The sequence below is a fragment of the Acinonyx jubatus genome, chromosome D4 (genome assembly GCF_027475565.1).
Source record: "Acinonyx jubatus isolate Ajub_Pintada_27869175 chromosome D4, VMU_Ajub_asm_v1.0, whole genome shotgun sequence".
NCBI classification, from domain to species: Eukaryota; Metazoa; Chordata; class Mammalia; order Carnivora; family Felidae; genus Acinonyx; species Acinonyx jubatus.
In genome coordinates this window covers 12736590-12760332 of record NC_069391.1, presented here as the reverse complement: position 1 = coordinate 12760332, position 23743 = coordinate 12736590, and the positions used below count along the sequence as shown (strand labels likewise).

The following is a 23743-nucleotide window of genomic DNA, read 5'->3' as shown; positions in this document are numbered from 1 at the left end:
ATTTGAGCCCTGTGTCTGGCTCTGGGCTGATGGCTCAGAGCCTGGAGCCTGCTTCCGATTCTGTGTCTCCCTCTCTCTCTGCCCCTCCCCCATTCATGCTCTGTCTCCCTCTGTCTCAAAAATAAATAAACGTTAAAAAAATTTTTTTTAAATTAAAAAAAAAATTAATAAACTATAAACAGTTTTTAAAAGAGGACTTCTTAAATGTGATATGCTACTTGTTTATAGAACAAAACTAATATCTGGGCCATTATAGCTGAGTTAGTATTAAGGTTTGTGCAATATATTTTGATAAACAAAAAGGCATAAAAATATTTAATATGACATTGAATAATGAATAGAATTATTGAATCACTATATTGAACACCTGAAACTAAGATAACATTGTATGTTAACTATACTGTAATTAAAACTAAAAATGGTAAATAAATGCTATTGTTTGTATAAAAAATGACTAATATGAAATTTAATGATAATTCATAGTGTGTATAAATTTATGTAAATGAGATAACAATAAACAATTTAGTGTTTTTGTCCTTTTGTCTATCATGTCTATAGTTATAAAAAGTAAGTATTGCTCTAAGTGTTTAAAGTAAAGAAGTTGAGACTGCATTTGTAATATATTTGCTAGTTACATATTGTGTCTAAAAGTAAAACATTTGCAAATATGTTGGCTTTAGTATCCTTAAGTTAGTTTTTGCCTGTGCCAAAAACTCAGCAGAGAGGCACAGTGCATTAAATCTCATTCCCAAATTCTCTAAACCAATGTAGGATGTATTTTTTTTTAACTGGAAGTTTCTTTGTGGGGACAGCTTATTTACTTATGCCTTCTTAATTCTAGGTTATAAAAATGGGTTATCTTTTGCTCCACAAACAGCATGACTGATTTCTAGAAAAGAAAACTATAAATGTATATAAAAATAATTGATTTTTTTGACAGGTATTTAGGACGTGTTTCCTGGGCTTATGGAAATTTCTAGAAGAGAATAAATCAGGCAGAAATATTTTCCTTTTGTAGAGCTATATTCTAGTAGAGGATGACAATGAAAATAAACATAATATGTAAGTAAACTTCATGGTTTTAAGTGCCACAAAATGCAACACTGTGAAGAAATCAGGAATCCAGGGCCTAGGCTGCTATTTTAAATAGTGTGATGAGGATTGGTCTCACCAAGAAGGTGCTATTTGAGCAAGGAATTGAAGGCATCAGAGAACGGAGCTACAGGGATATTTGCAGGAAAAGCATGTCAGGGAGCAGGTACAGCAGCTGCAATGCTCTGAAATGTGACAATGTCAGCTATGTTCCAGGAACAGAAAGGAGACTGGTCACTGAAGAGGAGTGAGCATGTAGAAGAGCAGAAGGAAGGTGGTCCAGTTTCATTCTTCTGAATGTTGCTGTCCAGTTCTCCCAGCACCATTTGCTGAAGAGACTGTCTTTTTCCATTGGATATTCTTTCCTGCTTTGTCGAGGATTAGTTGGTCATATATTTGTGGGTCCAATTCTGGGTTCTCTATTCTATTCCATTGATCTATGTGTCTGGTTTTGTGCCAATACCATACTGTCTTCATGATTACAGCTTTGTAATACAGCTTAAAATCTGGGATTGCGATGCCTCCAGCTTTGGTTTTCTTTTTCAACATTACTTTGGCTATTCAGGGTCTTTTCTGGTTCCATACAAATTTTAGGATTGTTTGTTCTAGCTCTATGAAGAATGCTGGTGTTATTTTGATAAGGGTTGCATTGAATGTGTAGATTGCTTTGGGTATTATCAACATTTTAACAATATTTTTTCTCCCAATCCATAAGCATGGAATGTTTTTTTAAAAATGTTTTAATCTTTATTTTTGAGAGATAGAGCATGAGCAGGGGAGGGGCAGAGAGAGAGGGAGACACAGAATCTGAAGCAGGCTCCAGGCTCTGGGCTGTCAACATAGAGCCCGACACAGGGGTCAAACTCACAGACCATGAAATCATGACCTGAGCTGAAGTTGGACGCGTAACCAACTGAACCACCGAGGCTCCCCAGAGCATGGAATGTTTTTCCATTCCTTTGTGTCTTCCTCAATTTCTTTCATAAGTATTCTATAGTTTTTAGCATACAGATCTTTTACCTCTTTGGCTAGGTTTAGTCCTAGGTATCTTATACACAAAAATAAATTCAAAATGGAGGGAAGATCTAAATGTGAGAAGGAAAACTATCAAAGTCCTATAGGAGAAAACAGATAGTAACCTTTTTGACTTAGGCTGCAGCAACTTCTTACTTGACATATCTGTGGAGGCAAGGGAAATAAAAGCAAAAATGAACTATTGGGACCTCATCAAGATAAAAAGCTTTTGCACAAAGAAGGAAACAATCAATAAAACTAAGAGGCAACAAATGGAATGGGAGAAGATATTTTCATATGATACATTGAATAAAGGGCTAATATTCAAAATCTATAAGGAACTTACCAAACTCAACACCCCAAAAAACAAATAATCCAGTGAAGAAATGGGCAGAAAACATGAATAGACAATTTTCCAAAGAAGACATCCAGATGGCTAACAGACACATGAAAAGATGTCACCATCACTATCATCAGGGAAATACAAATCAAAACCACAATGAGATAGCACCTCACACCAGTCAGAGTGACTAAAATTAACAACTCAGGAACAACAGATGTTGGCAAGGATGAGGAGAAAGGGGAACCGTTTTGCACTGCTGGTGGAAATGCGAGCTGGTGTAGCCACTCTGGAAAACAGTATGGAAGTTCCTCAAAAAATTAAAAATAGAGCTAATCTACAACCCAGCAATTGCACTACTAGGTATTTATTGAAAGGATACAAAAATGCTGATTTGAAGGGGGGGGGTACATGCACCCCAATGTTTACAGCAGCACTACCAATAATAGCCAAAGCATGGAAAGAGCCCAAATGTCCATTGCCTGATAAATGGATAAAGAAGATGTGGTGTGTGTGTGTGTATGTGTGTGTGTGTGTGTGTGTGTGTATAATGGAATATTGTATATATATATATACACACATATATATGCAATATATATATTATATACATATGTAATATAATGTATATATTACATATATATAATGGAATGTGTGTGTATATATATATATATACATATATAATGGAATATTATTCAGCAATGAAAAAGAATGAAATCTTGTCATTTGCAACAATGTGGATGGAACTAGAATACATTATGCTAAATGAAATAAGTCAGTCAAAGAACAATAAATATATGATTTCACTCATGTGGAATTTAAGAAACAAAACAAATGAACATAGGGAAAAGAGGAAAAAGTAAGATGAAAATAGAGGGGGAGGTAAAACATAAGAAACTCTTAAATACGGGGAACACACTGAGGGTTGCTGGGGGGTGTTGGATGGGGTTGATGGGCTAAATGGTGGATGGGCATTAAAGGGGGCACTTGCTGTGATGAGCACTGGGTGTTATATATGTGATGAATCACTAAATTCTACTCCTGAAACCTATTACGCTATATGTTAACTAACTTGGATTTAAATAAAAGAAAAAAAGAAATATTCACTCATCTGAAGGTCACAAATACATACATACATTTATGTATATGTACATATGTGTGTGTGTGTATTCTGTTTTCTTTGATAAATTTTAGTTTTATCCCTCTCATTTAGGTCTATGAGCCTATTGGTCTATGAGCCTATTGTGTATTGTGTGAGTAAGGGGTCAAGGCTGATTATTTCCTACGTGCATATCTAGTTGTTCCAGCATAATTTATCAAATGGCTGCTTCTTTCTCCATTAAATTGCATTTGCACTTGGGCTAAAATCATTTGATTATATAAATAAGGATTTATTTTGGGTTCTCTATTTCTTACGCTGTTTTATTATTTATTTATTTGGTAATCTAATTTATTAATAGGTTTATATGAGCTATATATATTAATTTAAAGAAATTCAGATGTTATAACCATGTATTAATTGGCAATTCTCTCCCTCTCTCCCTCACTGAACTTTCATTCTTACTTTAGTGACTATACACATACACAGATTTGTAAAATTAAAAAAAAAATGAATTCATACTTTTTTACTTGTGCCACATCTTGATTTTCCTACCTAATGCCTTTTCAAAGAAGTATAGACAGAAGATGGCGGCGTAGGAGGACGCTGGGCTCACCGCGTCCTGCTGATCACTGAGATTCCATCTACACCTGCCTAAATAACCCATAAAACCACCAGAAGACTAGCAGAATGGAGTCTCTGGAGCCAAGCGCAGACGAGCGGCCCACAGAAGAGGGTAGGAAGGGCGGAGAGGCGGTGCGCCCTCCACGGACTGGCGGGAGGGAGCCAGGGAGGAGGGGCGGCCCGCCCGCCAAGCAGAACCCCGGAGTCTGGCTTGCAAAAGCGGAGGGGCCGGATGGAGTGTGTTCTGACAGCAAGTGGGACTTGACTTCTGGAAGGTTATAAGCTAACAGCTCTGCTCGGAGAACGGGAGGGCTGGAGGACAACTGGACGGAGAGTTGTTGAGCACCGGGATGACAGAACTCAGTTTGGCGGAGAACAAAGGCGCTTGCCAGTGCCATCTCCCTCGACCATCCCCCAGCCAAAATCACAAAGGGAACCAGTTCCTGCCAGGGAACTTGCTTGCACCGCGCAAACACCCAACACTGTGTTTCTGCAGAGCCACACCTCCGGCGGCGGGTCTGACTCCCTCCCGCTCGTCGCGGGGACCCTCCCAGAGTGGTTCACCAAAGGAGAAGTGAGCTGAGCCTGCCCCTCCCGCCCCCATGCACCTTGCATATCCACCCCAGCTAATACGCCAGATCCCCAGCACCACAAGCCTGGCAGTGTGCAAATAGCCCAGACGGGCCACGCCACCCCACAGTGAATCCCACCCCTAGGAGAGGGAAAGAGAAGGCACACACCAGTCTGACCACGGCCCCAGCGGTGGGCTGCGGGCAGACATCAGGCCTGATTGCGGCCCCACCCACCAACGCGAGTTATTCAAGACAACACAGGGGAAGTGCCCCGCAGTCCCGCACCATTCCAGGGACTATCCAAAATGACCAAACGGAAGAATTCTTCTCAAAGGAATCTCCAGGAAATAACAAGAGCTATCGAACTGATCAAAAAGGATTTAAATAATATAACAGAAAGTGAATTTAGAATAATAGTCATAAAATTAATCACTGGGCTTGAAAACAGTATAGAGGACAGCAGAGAATCTATTGCTACAGAGATCAAGGGACTAAGGAACAGTCAGGAGGAGCTAAAAAATGCGATAAACAAGCTGCAAAATAAAATAGAAAAGACCACGGCTCGGATTGAAGAGGCAGAGGAGAGAATAGGCGAACTAGAAGATAAAATTATGGAAAAAAAAGAAGCTGAGAAAAAGAGAGATAAAAAAATCTAGGAGTATGAGGGGAAAATTAGAGAACTAAGTGATGCACTAAAGAGAAATAATATACGCATAATTGGTATTCCAGAGGAGGAAGAGAGAGGGAAAGGTGCTAAAGGTGTACTTGAAGAAATAATAGCTGAGAACTTCCCTGATCTGGGGAAGGAAAAAGGCATTGAAATCCAAGAGGCACAGAGAACTCCCTTCAGACATAACTTGAATCGATCTGCACGACATATCATAGTGAAACTGGCAAAATACAAGGATAAAGAGAAAATTCTGAAAGCAGCAAGGGATAAGCATGCTCTAACTTTTAAAGGGAGACCTATAAGACTCGTGACCGATCTCTCTACTGAAACTTGGCAGGCCAGAAAGGAATGGCAGGAGATCTTCAATGTGATGAACAGGAAAAATATGCAGCCGAGAATCCTTTATCCAGCAAGTCTGTCATTTAGAATAGAAGGAGAGATAAAGGTCTTCCCAAACAAACAAAAACTGAAGGAATTAATCACCACTAAACCAGCCCTACAAGAGATCCTAAGGGGGATCCTGTGAGACAAAGTACCAGAGACATCGCTACAAGCATAAAACATAAAGGCATCACAATGACTCTAAACCCATATCTTTCTATAATAACACTGAATGTAAATGGACTAAATGTGCCAACCAAAAGACATAGGGTATCAGAATGGATAAAAAAAGCAAGACCCATCTATTTGTTGTCTATAAGAGACTCATTTTAGACTTAAGGACACCTTCAGATTGAGAGTGAGGGGATGGAGAACTATTTATCATCCTACTGGAAGTCAAAAGAAAGCTGGAGTAGCCATACTTTATATCAGACAAACCAGACTTTAAATTAAAGGCTGTAACAAGAGATGAAGAAGGGAATTATATAATAATTACAGGGTCTATCCATCAGGAAGAGCTAACAATTATAAATGTCTACGTGCCAAATACGGGAGCCCGCAAATATATAAAACAATCACAAACATAAGCAACCTTATTGATAAGAATGTGGTAATTGCAGGGGACTTTAACACTCCACTTACAGAAATGGATAGATCATCTAGACACACAGTCAATAAAGAAACAAGGGCCCTGAATGATACATTGGATCAGATGGACTTGACAGATATATTTAGAACTCTGCATCCCAAAGCAACAGAATATACTTTCTTCTCGAGTGCACATGGACCATTCTCCAAGATAGATCACATACTGGGTCACAAAACAGCACTTCATAAGTATACAAGAATTGAAATCGTACCATGCATACTTTCAGACCACAATGCTATGAAACTTGAAATCAACCACAGGAAAAAGTCTGGAAAACCTCCAAAAGCATGGAGGTTAAAGAACACCCTACTAAAGAATGAATGGGTCAACCAGGCAATTAGAGAAGAAATTTAAAAATATATGGAAACAAACGAAAATGAAAATACAACAATCCAAATGCTTTGGGAGGCAGCGAAGGCAGTCCTGAGAGGAAAATACACTGCAATCCAGGCCTATCTCAAGAAACAAGAAAAATCCCAAATACAAAATCTAACAGCACACCTAAAGGAAATAGAAGCAGAACAGCAAAGACAGCCTAAATCCAGCAGAAGAAGAGAAATAATAAAGATCAGAGCAGAAAAAACAATACAGAATCTAAAAAAACTGGAGAGCAGATCAACAAAACCAAGAGTTGTTTTTTGAAAAAATAAACAAAATTGACAAACCTCTAGCCAGGCTTCTCAAAAAGAAAAGGGAGATGACCCAAATGGATAAAATCATGAATGAAAATGGAATTATTACAACCCATCCCTCAGAGATACAAGCAATTATCAGGGAATACTATGAAAAATTATATGCCAACAAACTGGACAACCTGGAAGAAATGGACAAATTCCTAAACTCCCACACGCTTCCAAAACTGAATCAGGAGGAAATAGAAAGCTTGAACAGACCCATAACCAGCGAAGAAACTGAATCAGTTATCAAAAATTTCCCAACAAATTGGAGTCCAGGACAAGATGGCTTCCCAGGGGAGTTCTACCAGACGTTTAAAGCAGAAATAATACCTATCCTTCTCAAGCTATTCCAAAAAATAGAAAGGGAAGGAAAACTTCCAGACTCATTCTATGAAGTCAGTATTACTTTGATTCCTAAACCAGACAGAGACCCAGTAAAAAAAGAAAACTACAGGCCTATATCCCTGATGAATATGGATGCAAAAATTCTCAATAAGATACTAGCAAATCATATTCAACAGCATATAAAAAGAATTATCCACCATGATCAAGTAGGATTCATTCCTGGGATGCAGGGCTGGTTTAACATTCGCAAATCAATCAACGTGATACATCACATTAATAAAAGAAAAGATAAGAACCATATGATCCTGTCAATCGATGCAGAAAAAGCATTTGACAAAATTCAGCAACTTTCTTAATAAAAACCTTCGAGAAAGTCGGGATGGAAGGAACATACTTAAACATCATAAAAGCCATTTATGAAAAGCCCACAGCTAACATCATCCTCAATGAGGAAAACCTGAGAGCTTTCTCCCTGAGATCAGGAACAGGACAGGGATGTCCACTCTCACCGCTGTTGTTTAACATAGTGTTGGAAGTTCTAGCATCAGCAATCAGATAACAGAAGGAAATCAAAGACATCAAAATTGGCAAAGATGAAGTCAAGCTTTCACTTTTTGCAGATGACATGATATTATACATGGAAAACCCAATAACCTCTACCAAAAGTCTTCTCGAACTGATACATGAATTCAGCAAAGTTGCAGGATACAAAATCAATGTACAGAAATCAGTTGCATTCTTATACACTAATAATAAAGCAACAGAAAGACAAATAAAGAAACTGATCCCATTCACAATTGCAACAAGAAGCATAAATACCTAGGAATAAATCTAACCAAAGATGTAAAAGATCTGTATGCTGAAAACTATAGAAAGCTTATGAAGGTAATTGAAGAAGATATAAAGAAATGGAAAAACATTCCGTGCTCATGGATTGGAAAAATAAATATTGTCAAAATGTCAATACTACCCAAAGCTATCTACACATTCAATGCAATCCCAATCAAAATTGCACCAGCATTCTTCTCGAAACTAGAACAAGCAATCCTAAAATTCACACGGAACCACAAAAGGCTCCGAATAGCCAAAGTAATTTTGAAGAAGACCAAAGCGGGAGGCATCACAATCCCAGACTTTAGCCTCTACTACAAAGCTGTAATCATCAAGACAGCATGGTATTGGCACAAAAACAGACACATAGACCAATGGAATAGAATAGAAACCCCAGAACTAGACCCACAAACGTATGGCCAACTCATCTTTGACAAAGCAGGAAAGAACATCCAATGGAAAAAAGACAGTCTCTTTAACAAATGGTGCTGGGAGAACTGGACAGCAACATGCAGAAGGTTGAAACCAGACCACTTTCTGACACCATTCACAAAAATAAACTCAAAATGGATAAAGGACCTGAATGTGAGACAGGAAACCATCAAAACCCTAGAGGAGAAAGCAGGAAAAGAACTCTCTGACCTCAGTCGTAGCAATTTCTTACTTGACACATACCCAAAGGCAAGGGAATTAAAAGCAAAAATGAACTACTGGGACCTTATGAAGATATAAAGCTTCTGCAGAGCAAAGGAAACAACCAACAAAACTAATAGGCAACCAACAGAATGGGAAAAGATATTTGAAAATGACATATCGGAAAAAGGACTAGTATCCAAAACCTATAAAGAGCCCACCAAACTCCACACCTGAAAAACAAATAACCCAGTGAAGAAATGGGCAGAAAACATGAATAGACACTTCTCTAAAGAAGACATCTGGATGGCCAACAGGCACATGAAAAGATGCTCAACGTCGCCCCTCATCAGGGAAATACAAATCAAAACCACACTAGGATATCACCTCACGCCAGTCAGAGTGGCCAAAATGAACAAATCAGGAGACTATAGATGCTAGAGAGGATGTGGAGAAACGGGAACCCTCTTGCACTGTTGGTGGGAATGCAAATTGGTGCAGCCACTCTGGAAAACAGTGTGGAGGTTCCCCCCAAAATTAAAAATAGTATCTACCCTATGACCCACCAATAGCACTGCTAGGAATTTACCCAAGGGATACAGGAGTACTGATGCATAGGGGCACTTGTACCCCAATGTTTCTAGCAGCACTCTCAACAATAGCCAAATTATAGAAAGAGCCTAAATGTCCATCAACTGATGAATGGATAAAGAAATTGTGGTTTATGTACACAATGGAGTACTACGTGGCATGAGAAAGAATGAAATATGGCCCTTTGTAGCAACGTGGATGGAACTGGAGAGTGTGATGCTAAGTGAAATAAGCCATACAGAGAAAGACAGATACCATATGTTTTCACTCTTATGTGGATCCTGAGAAACTTAACAGAAACCCATGGGGGAGGGGAAGGAAAAAAAAAGAGGTTAGAATGGGAGAGAGCCAAAGCATAAGAGACTCTTAAAAACTGAGAACAAACTGAGGGGTGATGGGGGGTGGGAGGGAGGGGAGGGTGGGTGATGGGTATTGAGGAGGGCACCTTTTGGGATGAGCACTGGGTGTTTTATGGTAACCAATGTGACAATAAATTTCATATACTGAAAAAAGTAAAAAAAAAGAAGTAATAGACATCCATTTTATTCTTTCAACCTGCTGCATATTCTTACATTCTATGTGATTAACCATAATTAATTTCTCTATTCTTTATTGGTAGGATTTTAGGTTGTTCTGAATTTTTATCTGTTATAATCTGGGAATGACTGAAAAAATCTCAATATCCAATATATATTTATGACAATATTTCCATAGATTAGACTCCTCAGAGTGGGAATTTCTAGAATGAAGCATTCAATCACATATTTTTAAACATATACCTTCGAAGATAAATGGGAATAAGAAATGTCCCAATCTCCCCGCTGTGGAATGAATAACTTTCAAGTAATTGCTCTTGGTTCTTGTTCTTTCTGGCCATTCCCATTTTTTAAATTGTATGGTAAAAAAAAAAAACAACCCAGGAAACTAAACAGAACAAAAGCACAACAATTTAATAAGGATATAAATTTAAGAGAGGAGTAAAAGTGGGGCACCTGGGTGTTCAGTCGGTTGAGTGTCTGACTTCGGCTCACGTCATGATCTCATGGTTCATGAGTTCAAGCCCCACTTGAGGCTCTGTGCTGACAGCTCAGGGCCTGGAGGCTGCTTCAGATTCTGTGTCTCCCTCTCTCCCTGCTCCTCCCCTGCTCACACTCTGTCTCTCTCTTGAAAATAGAGATTTAAAAAAATTTAAGAGAGGAGTAAGGGTAAAAATTTTTAAGGAAGGAAACGTTTTTTGACCGAGAAAAATGGGGAATTATAAAAATCCTCACAATGAGAAAAGTTGCTAAAATGTAATTCTCCTCCTTCCCTTCCTTCTCTGCCTCCATTCTTTTCCACATGAAATGTCTGCAAAGACATTCAAAAGCTACAAATTCAGTAATCATTTCCAGCAATAGGCTGCCATGTGAAGGGTTTTGGAGGGTAAGTCTCAATAAAAGGAGAGCAATTTGTTCAGGAAATATTTGTGGGAAGAGAATTAGTTTCAAGCAGTATTTGGAGGATGAGGTGATGAGTCTCCATGGGGAAATGGAGGAATGGTGAGGAAGAGTATCATGATTTTAGCAGAGAAGGGGACAATTGGTGGGCTGTCATCAATGCATGTGAGCATCCACAACAGCCTTGTCTCACGTGGGTTAAAAAAGCTCATCTCCAACAGTTCAGTTGTTCACCAAGATCTAGCAGATATTAGATTCAAGTGAAGCAGATTCCACTTGTGGGTTTGTCAAGAGGGTGCTGCCTGGGATTTCCTCCTGCCCATCAGCTTCCTCAGGCCCTGTTTCAGGTCTTTGTTTCTCAGGCTATAGATAAAAGGGTTCAGCATGGAGGTAAGAACTGTGTAGACAAGTGTTGCTATGTGGTCCCTGGCAGTGTAGGTGGACAGGGGCTGTAAATAGACGTAGAAGATGCTTCCATAAAATAGGGTTACCACAGTGAGGTGAGAGCCACAGGTGGAGAAGGCTTTGCGTTTCCCAGCAGCTGAGGGGATCTTGAGAACTGTGATGAGGATTCGTATATAAGAGAAGGTGATGCACACAAAGGGGGTCACCAAAACAACAGAACCTTCTGACATTATCACAATTTCATTGAGAAATGTGGAGGAGCAGGACAATTTCATCAGGGGACTGAGGTCACAGAGGAAGTGATGGATAACATTGTTATCACAGAAGGTGAGACGATTCAGTAGCAGTGTGTGTAGGAGTGAGTGGAGGTGAGGAAGTGAGCAGGAAAAGGCCACGAGCAGGACACAGCGGTCGTGGTTCATGGTGGTGACATAGTGGAAGGGGTCACAGATGGCCACATAGCGGTCAAGGGCCATGACCGCCAGGAAGAAGCTGTCAGTGTTGCCCAGAGCATAAATAAAATACATCTGTGTCAGACACCCAGCATAGGAGATGGTCTTCTCTGACAGGAAGCTCAGTAGCATCCTGGGGACAATGGTTGTTGTAAAGCAAATATCAGTGAAGGACAGGAAACTCAGGAAGAAATACATGGGGGTCTGGAGCTGGGGGTCAGAATGGATGGCAAGGATGATGAGCAGGTTCCCTGTTATGGTGACCAGGTACATGGTGAGGAAGAGGATAAAGAGTGGTTTCTGGTCCCCAGGCCGGGAGGAGAGTCCCAGGAGGATGAACTCAGAAACACTGCTGGTTTGGTTGACTCTTTCCATTGATTTGGGTCTACTTATATACAAGATGGCTTATTATTTACCATACTGCAAGTCCAGAATCCAAATCCTCAGAACCCAGCAAGTCTTGTTTTTTCTGTTTTGTTGCAATTAGTTGTTCTGTAGAGACAGCTTGTAAGTGTCATGGTCCTTGATGTATTTCTCCCTTCCCAAATCCATGGGCATCACAAGGGCCTTATACTGAAGGCTGGAGAGACAGAAGAAGAATTTACCTTTAGAAACCATCAGAGATGGACCTTGTTGATTGCAGTTCATTAGTTCTTATTCTGTGCAAAGCCTGTTCTCTTGTTGGGGATGTAGTGATAAAAACAGGCAAATTCTTGCCATTGTGTAGCTCGTGTTTAGTTGGGGAGACAGATCATCAACAAACAACATAAAGCAGTATATAAGGGATGAAGATGAATGGGGAATGGAGTGGAGGTATTTTTGGTACCGGAGGTCACAGGACACTCATTTCCTATCAAAGGAAATCCAGTGGTGGCATTGTAAAGTTCAAATTTGCATTGCTTTGGAAAAAAATAAGGGTTTGCCAAAATAACCAACAGGGAAAATCTAATGGGAATGTTGAATCTGTTTCAACAAAGTGGGCTTTTCCTCCTCTGGACATAGGATGAAGAGTTCATCCTCCTTAGTTCATGGTATGTTATCATCACCAGTGTAAGTCTCCCTTTTTTTTTGTAAATTGTTTTTCTTTTCTCTATGTTCTGAATCTTATTTGTACAGGATGAGAATCCATTTGTACAGGATTATTGAATCGTTGGGTGTTCAACAATTTTTTGTTGAATCTTTATAATTCACCTTTCCTATGTGTATGCAAAACTATCTATGAGAAATATGTTAATTTTCATATATTAACTGTTGAGATATCTATCTATCTATCTATCTATCTATCTATCTATCTATCTATGCTTTTTCTCCAGTCATATCGAGTTATGGACAATACCACTTTGGTGATGGACAAAAAAGTGGTCTCCACTTATTGCTACTACAAACCTCTCTGCAATGGGAGATCTTGTATAAATAAAGTGTTTTCAAACAATTTTTTAGAGTCTTATATTTACCCATACCTTCTTAATGGACATATCACATAGGGATTTTTAAAAATTTTGAGATATTGGTTACTTATATATTCCTTGTTACCATAAAAATCTCTATAGTCACCATACTTATATATCACCAAAATTTTTAAAATAATTTCTTTTTCTTAAGTTTTATTTAAGTAATTTCTACACCTCACGTGGGCCTCAAACTCATAAGCCTGAGATCAAGAGTCACATGTTCTTCCAACCGAGCTATCCAGGCACCCCTAAAATAATTTCCTTGGAAACAGTCTATTCTTTCATACTTTTTGAATAATCCCATCCATTGGAATTTTCATGCATTAAACATTTTATTATATATTAATATATGAATTCATTTAACAATTAAATGTTGTATTTACATTAACAACTAAATGATGTCCTGTACATCAGGGTAATTATAGGTAATAGCACTGCACTGCATACCCAAAACTCCCTAAGACAGTAAGTCTTAAATGTGCTTACAACTTTATCATAAATAACTAAACATCTTTACACCTCAGATTCACCATGTGATATTGGACACAAATACATGCATGCTCATGAGGATTTAGTGAGAAATGTGTCTACACTCAGGAGAGAGACAAGCATATTGTGAACACTCAGCAGAAACTCTTGATCATCATCAATCCCATTGTTGCTTTCCCTTATCTGCTATGACTGGTTGTCCTCAAAATCAATTAACTCACATGCTTGAAGTATCATATCCCTCACTGCCAAGTTGTCAGAGTAACCTCATGATTTTGTAAGATCTTATGGAAGGATGATTTGTTTAGGCATTGAATGATCTGAGTGAACCAGTAGTTAAAGTTAAAACAATAACCAATATTACTGAAAATGTACTACATGTCAAGCTTGTGCTAAGCACCTCACAAATTCCCACGATGAGGGATCACAACGTATATGTTGTTATCAGAAGCCTGAGGCTTAGAGTGAAGTGGTTTGCTCAAGGTCACTAAGTAAGTGAGTAGCAATCAGGATTTGAACTCCAAGCTGAATCACTCTGAAGCTCATGCTCTTAACCCTCAGGCTACACCTCCTCGTGTTTTGGTGTATATACTGTCTGTCACAATCACGCACAGGCACTGTTTTCCTCACTGTGTCATTTCCTAAATGACCTCCCTTTCTTTCCCTCTTAACTAACAATCTTTCTTTTCCCATGTTCAGAATCTATCCTTGTAGTGGCTAAAGAGGTGACCGATCTTGCTGTGTTACACAGATGGTGGATTTGAAATATTGAACATCTATGATTAATTGGCCAACATCAGGTGGAGAAAATTGGCCATGCATGTCTGGGGCATGTCTGGCATGGAGAGTTGTGGTTGGTGCTGGACAGTGTCCTGGAGTTAAGACAAAAGATGGGGGTTTGATTTGTCCTTGGTCACCTGCTCACCAGCTGATTCCTGATGTTTAGGAATAGCAAATGAGACACCATGTTTGCAAGACAGTTTGTCAAACCCAGGCTAATATTAAAAAATGAGCCATTTGTGAAAAGGCTGCTTGTGGAAATAAGAAATTAGTGGAGATTTGGTTTAATTAATGATGTTGGGTGATCCAGGTCATAGATGTGAGGATCACCTACTATGATAACTAGAAAGAAGAAAGGTTTCGAACCTGAGAATCAAGAAGAACAGTTCTCAAAATACAAGATGAATGGCTGAGGCTGGGAATATAATAGTTTTGTTTTGTTTTGTTTTCTTCTTCACTTTTCCCTCTCTGCCTCCCTCCCTCCCTCCCTCCTTCCCTCCCTCCTCCTTCCTTCCCTCCCTCCCTCCCTCCCCCCTTCCTTCCTTCCTTCCTTCCTTCCTTCCTTCCTTCCTTCCTTCCTTCCTTCCTTCCTTCCTGTGTTTTACTTCTAGCAAAGCACACAGTGTAGATGGTCTAGAGGTCAAACTGGATGGACTGAAAACCAAAAGCCAGGTGGAGGTTTTAGTCAGACACTATGACTGCTTAATCCACAAAATATTTGAAATTCTCAGGGAGGAAAGAGTAAGTGCCAGAGGTTGGAGGGAAGCTGGCCAAGAGGGTGGCCAGCTTACCGAAGCTCACCTCCAGATCCAAATGCTGTTCTCGCCTTCCCACTTTCTCCAGAAACTGGTCTGCACCACATCTGCTACTCAGCTGCAAGTCTGCTTCTCAGCCAAGCACAGCCCCCTCATGTTTCTCCCATGACACTCTGGGCTGATTAACAAGGAGAGGAACAGGAAAGGCGGGGGAGTTGATGTGCTACTTGGAAGGGATAGCACGTTTCCCCACACTGGCCTCCAATCCCTCAAGTCTGGCCCCCAGCATGCTGCTGCTCTCCTAGCTCCCCATCTCAGAAGGCAGAGACGTCTTGACTCAAGGGGCAAGGACCGTCTTGATGGTGGAAGCCAGACTATCTCCTGAGTCTGAGCTCTGCTCTGCTGGCCTCGGGGGCCCTTGTTGGGCTGAAGGAGTTGTTGTGTGATGACCTCTCAAGGGAGCTGATCCTGTGCTTGCTGTAAGCAGAGGAAGCAGACTGGAAATAACACCCAGCATTGCTGACTCGAGGGGATAGGGGAGCCTGGAGGCTTTCTGTTTTGATGTGGGGCTCATCCCAGAGCCACTTAATCTCACTGCAACATCTCAAGGGTGTGCCTTAGTTTCCCCAACTCTGGGTTATCAGAAATGGACAAATATTTATGTGGGTGAATATTTTTATGTTTGGGGATGCAGGTGTGGACTGCGGAATATTCTAGAGCAGGGAGGTGGGAGTTTCTAGGGGATTCAGTGGGGGTAGATCAGTGGTGTGTATGTGTGTTCCAGTATCTTGGCAGGCATGTGGATCTGGTTTCTTTTTCCTGTGTGGGATTAGTTTAATGTCGGTTTATGTGTGTTTAAAGCACAGGGTATGCAATGGTTGTTGTCATATTTAGCAAAGGGGCTTTGGGAAAATAGTGTATGTGTTTTTAGAGTTTAGACTCAGGGAAGTTTTTGAGGATTAGTGTTGAGGAAAGAAGACATCTAATAGAATGTTGGCCTTGCCACTAAGCTAGTTGCTTATAAGCCTGAGTTTCTTCATCTGAAAAGTGAGGATAACAACTATTATTGGCACTGAAATCAGAGAGAAAATTTCCCTGTGGGTTTTATATAGAGAATATTGTGTATCATGGTGAACATAATCCATAACAAAGTGTAAGGAATGAAACACATTCTGCTGCAGCCTTCAGCATAAACTACTGTCTCACACGATATATGTGTGTCTTTTTCTTTAGCCTTTAGTTTAATATTTAAATTTGAATCGACATATTAAGAGTAAATAATACATAGACAAAAAGCCTTGGGTTAGAGTCCTGCCTATTCATGTGGCTTTCTTTCTATTCATTCACTTAGCTCTTTCTTTCCTTCTTTCCTCCTTCACTTCCTTCTTTCCTTCCTTCCTTCCTTTTTTCTAGCTTTATTGAGATATAATTGACACAGAACATAACTTTAAAGTGTAAAACACAGGATAAACTGAGAGCTTTCCCCCTAGGGCCAGGAACAAGACAGGGATGTCCACTTTCACCACTGTTATTCAACATAGTATTGGAAGTCTTAGCCTCTGCAATCAGACAACACAAAGAAATAAAAGGCATCCAAATCAGCCGGGAGGTGGTCAAACTTTCACTCTTCGCAGATGACATGATACTCTATATGGAAAGCCCAAAAGATTCCACCAGAAAACTGCTAGAACTGATTTATAAATTCAGCAAAGCTGCAGGATATAAAATCAATGCACAGAAATCAGTTGCACACCTACACACCATCAATGAAGTGACAGAAAGAGAAATCAAGGGATCGATCCCATTTGCACAAAAAACCATAAAATACCTAGGAATAAATCTAATCACAGAGGTGAAAAATCTATACACTGAAAACTACAGAAATCTTATGAAAGAAATTGAAGAAAACACAAAAAAATGGAAAAAGATTCCATGCTCCTGGATAGGAAGAACAAATATTGTTAAAATGTCGATACTACCCAAAGCAATCTACATATTCAATGCAATCCCTATCAAAGTAACACCAGCATTCTTCACAGAGCTAGAACAAATAATCCTAAAATTTGTATGGAACCAGAACAGACCCTGAATAGCCAAAGTGATCTTGAAAAAGAAAACCAAAGCTGGAGGTATCACAATCCCACAGTTCAAGCTATACTAGAAGGCTGTAATCATCAAGACAGTATGGTACTGGCACAAGAACAGACACTCAGATCAATGGAACAGAATATAGAACCCAGAAATGGACCCAAAAACGTATGGCCAACTAATCTTTGATAAAGCAGGAAAGAATATCCAATGCAATAAAGACAGTCTCTTCAGCAAGTGGTGCTGGGAAAACTAGACAACAACATGCAGAAAAATGAACCTGGACCACTTTCTTACACCATACACAAAAATAAACTCAAAATGGATGGAAGACCTCAATGTAAGACAGGAAGCCATCAAAATCCTCAAGGAGAAAGCAGGCAAAAACCTCTTTGATCTTGCCCACAGCAACTTCTTACTCAACACGTTTCTGGAGGCAAGGGAAACAAAAGCAAAAATGAACTATTGGGACCTCATCAAAATAAAACCTTCTGCACAGCGAAGGAAACAACCAGCAAAACTAAAAGGCAACTGACAGAATGGGAGAAGATATTTGCAAATGAAATATCAGATAAAGGGCTAGTATCCAAAATCTATAAAGAACTTATCAAAATCAACACCCAAAAAACTAATAATCCAGTGAAGAAATGGGCAAAAGACATGAATAGACACTTCTCCAAGGAAGACATCCAGATGGCCAACCGACACATGAAAAAATGCTCAACATCACTCATGATCAAGAAAATACAAATCAAAACCACACTGAGATACCACCTTATACCTGTCAGAATGGCTAACATTAACTCAGGCAACAAGAGATGTTGGCGAGGATGTGGAGAAAGAGGATCTCTTTTGCCTTGTTGGTGGGAATGCAAGCTGGTGCAGCCACTCTGGAAAACAGTGTGGATGTTCCTCAAAAAATTAAAAATAGAACTACCCTATGACCTGGAAATTGCACTACTAGGTATTTATCCAAGAGATACAGGTATGCTGTTTTGAAGGGATACATGCACCCCAATGTTTATAGCAGCACTATCGACAATAGCCAAAGTATGGAAAGAGCCCAAATATCCATCCATGGATGAATGGATAAAGATGATGTGGTATATATATTCAATGTAGTATTACTCGGCAATCAAAAAGAATGAAATCTTGTCTTTTTCAATTATGTGGATGGAACTAGAGGGTATTATGCTAAGCGAAATTAGCCAGAGAAAGACAAATATCATATCACTTCACTCATATGAGGACTTTAAGACACAGAACAGATGAACTCAAGGGAAGGGAAGCAAAAATAATATAAAAACACGGAGGGGGACAAAACATAAGAGACTCCTAAATATGGAGAACAGAGGGTTACTGGAGGGGTTGTGGGAGGGGGGATGGGCTAAATGGGTAAGGGGCATTAAGGAATCTACTCCTGAAATCATTGTTGCACTATATGCTAACTAATTTGGATGTAAATTTAAAAAATAAAATTAAAAAATAAGTGTAAAACACAATAATTATATATATATATATATATATATATATATATATATATATATATATATAACACAAAATTACCACAATCATATTATTTGACACATCCATCACCTCACATTGTTACAACATTTTTAGTGTGGTGAGCACTTTTATAATCTACTCCCTTAGTAATTTTCATACAGTCTTGCTAACTATCATCACCATGCTGTAAATTACATCCCCAGAACTTATTCATCTTACAGCTGGAAGTTTGTACCCTTGGTCCTCGTCCATTTCTCTCACCCCCTACCCCTCACTCATGGCAACCAACCATCTATTCTCAGTTTTTTAGAGTTCTATATTCTTAGATTCCACATATAAGTGAGACCACACAGTATTTATTTTTATTGTGGTCAGACTTATCTCATTTAGCATAATGTCCTTCAGGTTCATCCATATTGTAAATGACAAAATTTCCTTCCTTTTTGTGGATGAATATTATTCCATTATATATATCAATATTCATTATCCATTGGTAAATATTTAAGTTGTTTCCATGTCTTGACTATTTAAATAAAGCTGCAGTGAACATAAACATTCAGATATCTCTTCAAGATAGTGATTTCAGTTCCTTTGGATATATATACCCAGATGTGGGATTGCCGGATCATATGGTTGTTCTATTTTTCAGTTTTTAAGGAACTTCCAGACTGTTTTCCATAGTGGCTTCACCAGTATACCTTCCCACCAACAGTGCCATGGGTCACTTTTGTTCACATTCTCAGCAGCACTTATTGTCTCTTATCTTTTTTAAAAATGTTTATTTATTTTTGAGAGAGAGGCAGTGCACAAGCAGGGGAGGGGCAGAAAGAGAGGGAGACACGGAATCTGAAGCAGGCTCCAGGCTCTGAGCTGTCAGCACAGAGTCCAATGTGGGGCTCAAACCCACAAACTGTGAGATCATGACCTGAATCGAAGTTGGACGCTTAACTGACTGAGCCACCCAGGCAACCCTCTTATCTTTTTGATAATAGCCATTCTACCAGCTGTGAGGTGATATCTCATTGTGTTTTTAAATTTTTTTTAACTATTAATTTTTATTTTTTCAAGTTTTTATTTAAATTCCAATTAATTCATGTACAATGTAATATTAGTTTCAGGTATAGAATTTAGTGATTCATCTTAACACAATATCCAGGGCTCATCACAACAAGTGAACTCCATAATCCCCATCATCTGTTTAAACTATTTCTCCATCCAACTCTCCTCTATCAACCCTCAATTTGTTCTTTACAGTTAGGAGTCTGTTTCCTTGTTTGCCTCTCTTTTGTTCCCCCCTAAGTTCACCTGTTTTTTTCTTAAATTCCACATAGGAGTGAAATCTTATGGTATTTGTCTTTCTCTGACTGACTTATTTCGCTTAGCCTAATACACTCTAGTTCCAGCTAGAGTTGCAATGGCAAGATTTCATTCTTTTTGGTGGCTGATATTTCATTGTATATATACACCAAATCTTCTTTATCCATCCATTAGTCAATGGACTAATGGGCTCTTTCCATAGTTTGGCTATTGTTGATAATGCTGCTATAAACATCAGGTGCATGTACCCCTTTGAATCTGTATTTTTGTATCCTTCGAGTAAATACCTAATATTGCAATTGCTGGGTCATAGGGTAGTTCTATTTTAAAATTTTTGAGGAGACTTCATGTCGTTCTCCAGAGTGCTGCACCAGTTTGCATTCTCACCAACAATGTAAGAGGGTTCCCCTTTCTCTGCATACTTGCCAACACCTCTTGTTTCCTATGTTGTTAGTTTTAGCCATTCTGACTGATGTGTATCCCAGTCTGACTGGTGATATCTCATCGTAGTTTTGATTTGTATTTCTCTGATGATGAGTGATGTTGAGCTTCTTTTCATGTGTCTATTGGTCACCTGGATGTCTTCTTTGGAAAAAAATGTCTATTCATGTCTTCTGCCCATTTTTAAAAACTGGATTATTTGTTTTCTGGGTGTTAAGGTTGATAAGTTCTGTATAGATCTTGAATACTAGCCCTTTATCAGACACGCCATTTGCAAAAAGCTTCTCCCATTCTGAGGTTGCCTTTTAGTTTGGTTGATTATTTCCTTCACTGTGCAGAAGATTTTTATTTTTGTTTATTTTTATTTATTTTCATTAATGTTTGTGTATTTATTTATTTATTCAAAAATGGGGACTGCGTATATATTCTATATGGGAAAATATAATTATACTTTATTCATTCATACAAAAAACATTACTAAAACTTTTATTTTTTATTACATTTATTTATTTTTGAGAGAGACACAGCACAGTGGGGGAGGGGCAGAGAGAGAGGGAGACACAGAATCTGAAGCAGGCTCCAGGCTCCAAGCTCTCAGCACAGAGCCCAATGTGGGACTCCAACTCACGAGCTGTGAAATCATGACCTGAGCCAACATCAGATGCTTCACTGACTGAGCCATCCAGGGGCCCCAGGAGGAGATAATTTTAAAGCTAATAGGGGCTATGTCCTTTAGGCATTGTGATTTGATTTTTGTTATGAATTATTTGTGTAGTCCTTGGAAGCTTTTCAGCAGAATGGTAACAAGATTCAGATTTAAAAAACATCACTCTGGCTGCTGTATTGAGAATAAACTGAAGGAGAAAGGGGATGTGTGGAAGCAGGGGACCACCTAGGAACTACTGCAACAATGCAGTTAAGAAATGATAGGCTGGGACGATAGCAGACGAAGTAGTGTAATTTTGGTGAATACTGTATTTAGTTGTAAGTTGGAACCAACAAGAGTTGCTGACAAATTGAGAATTGTGAAAGAAAGGTTGGAGTCAAGGATTCCTATATTTTGGTTTGAACAACATGGAGTTATCAGTAACTAAGATGGTAATGAAACAAATGTGTGAGCAGCTGAATGCAATGAGTCTGTACTCTGTAACAATAAGATAACCAAAGTTTATTTAGGATTTACAAAATGCCAGACAATGTTCTAAGTTCATTCTGTGTTTTAACTCATTTAATCTCTTAAGGTGGGAATATGCTGTTACTATAAGATGGAATGAATTAATCAATTAATTCACTCATGTATTCAATATCAATCCTATGGCAATGTCAGTGATTTTAGATATCATTATCTTTTTTGGAAGATAAAAAGATAAAGATAACAAGAGTTGATATCTGTTGTGCATTTATTATGTCCTTTAGCATGAATCATCTCATTTAATTTCAATAATAACTTCTGAGGACAATGTAATTTTTATCCACACTTTACAGCTGATGTAACAGGGCTGAGGGGATGCTATATGTGCTCAGGGCCAACATTTAATGAGTGGCACAGCCCAGACCCAGTTCTTCTGAGTACTGAGCCTAAGGACTCAATTTTCCCCCTCTACACTCTCTTAGAAAAGGCACACCTCTATGACTTGAAGTCTCTCCCAAGGGAGGAGGGGACCTGCAGGATGTGAACTTAAAGCTAGATTTGTGTGCTCATGGTAGCAAGTGCAAATGGTGTGGGAGTTTGCAAAAGCCAGACTTACTCTTCCTGGACCATAATGTGGTGGCAGGAGAGGCTGACCCAGTGCATTGGCAACACTGGTGATGGAAGCTGACTAAGCCATTCCTAATTTCCACCTGGAACTATGAACAGGCAAAGAGGAGCCCAGAGTATCCTTGAGATATGGGTCAGCCTCTTGGGTGGCTCTAGCAGCTCAGTCCCTGTTGCCCCTGCACAGGCTCCTCCCCAAGGTCTTTTAGGAATTTGAGGCCATTAGTCTGTTTTGATTCTTTACTTAACCAGGAGCTTAGAGACTTATCATGAGTGTTCTCCAAGGCTTGTAAAAGGGTATCTCCTGCCTGTTTCTCTGGAGCTCAAGGACAGAGAGCTCATGAGGTCATGGGCTCACAGAGGCTTTCTTCTTACTTTTTGTTCCTGGTGTTCTCAACAGAAGCTTAGGATGCAGGAAATTGTATTAGAAGGTACCTCAGCTTGCTAAGGAGTGGCACAAGTCAGAGTGAGCTAGGAATTCTAGGCAAGCAAGGTGCATCTCTGTGTCTAGAGGTCTGCATATGTATTCCATGTGGGTCTGTCTGGTGTTTCCTTGCTTGCACAATGTGGACATATGTATGTTTTCTTCTTGAGTTGTGTGTGTGTGTGTGTGTGTGTGATTGACTCTCAGTATTATTTTTTCCCTCTCTTAGACCAAGAACATAGAAGTCTAATAAGAGCTGCCTCATTAAACAAGTGTAGGGCATTTGTGTACGTGATCTGGGGTCTCCTAATCAGTCCCTTTGAACTCAAGTATTTGCCCCACTCTCTTTCTATAACTCCTTCTTCCATCTTTGTACAGACATCATAGTAAATTAAATGAGATTGCATAGTCTGAAGAGAGGCTGCTCACCAATCTGGGGGAGAAGTTTCCTGAATTTATTCATGACCAGCAATACATAAGAAGTCTTGACATCTCAGCTCAATGGTGTGTGTATGTGTAACATTGCATTTTGTTTATAAGTTATATACATATATGTGATTCCAAATGCTAGAATGTGTTGTTGTTGTTGTTGTTTTTCATGTACATGTTTTAGGGGCTCTGGTTCTTTCCTGTGAACTCAAATATTTCCTTAACAATCTTTCAATAGTAGCCATATATATATTACTGCATTAAGGAGGCAGGTTCCTATGCATTTCCACTCCTGGGCAGGTGTCATATACTAACTCAGTGTCTGCAGTATGGCAGACTGGGCCCCAATCCTCAGTCTGGCCTTCATATATTTTGTGATCTTAGGAAGTGACTTCATCTCTCTGAGGTTAAGATTCTTCACTGGCAAAGGAGAGGCAACTATTCCTACTTCAAAATGCTATTTTGAGGATTAAATGAAGCAATGCACACAAATTGTTCA

The 23743-nt window shown here is 39.3% G+C and overlaps 1 protein-coding gene across 3 annotated transcripts in view; it reads right to left on the bottom strand.

Annotated features, from left to right (window-relative positions):
- Positions 1 to 9680: 9680 nt before the first annotated feature.
- The window catches only part of LOC106965928 (olfactory receptor 1L8-like), a 412015-nt gene continuing 397952 nt past the window's right edge, over positions 9681 to 23743 (bottom strand). For 2 of the 3 annotated variants that reach the window (XM_053204662.1, XM_053204663.1), the window contains one exon: positions 9681 to 12388. In XM_053204662.1, the coding sequence (XP_053060637.1) occupies positions 11239 to 12183 (945 nt within the window). In that variant the 5' untranslated portion in view covers positions 12184 to 12388 and the 3' untranslated portion in view covers positions 9681 to 11238. Of the gene's footprint in view, positions 12389 to 15319; positions 15462 to 23743 lie in introns of all 3 variants that reach the window. The other variant, XM_053204661.1, reaches the window with a different exon arrangement.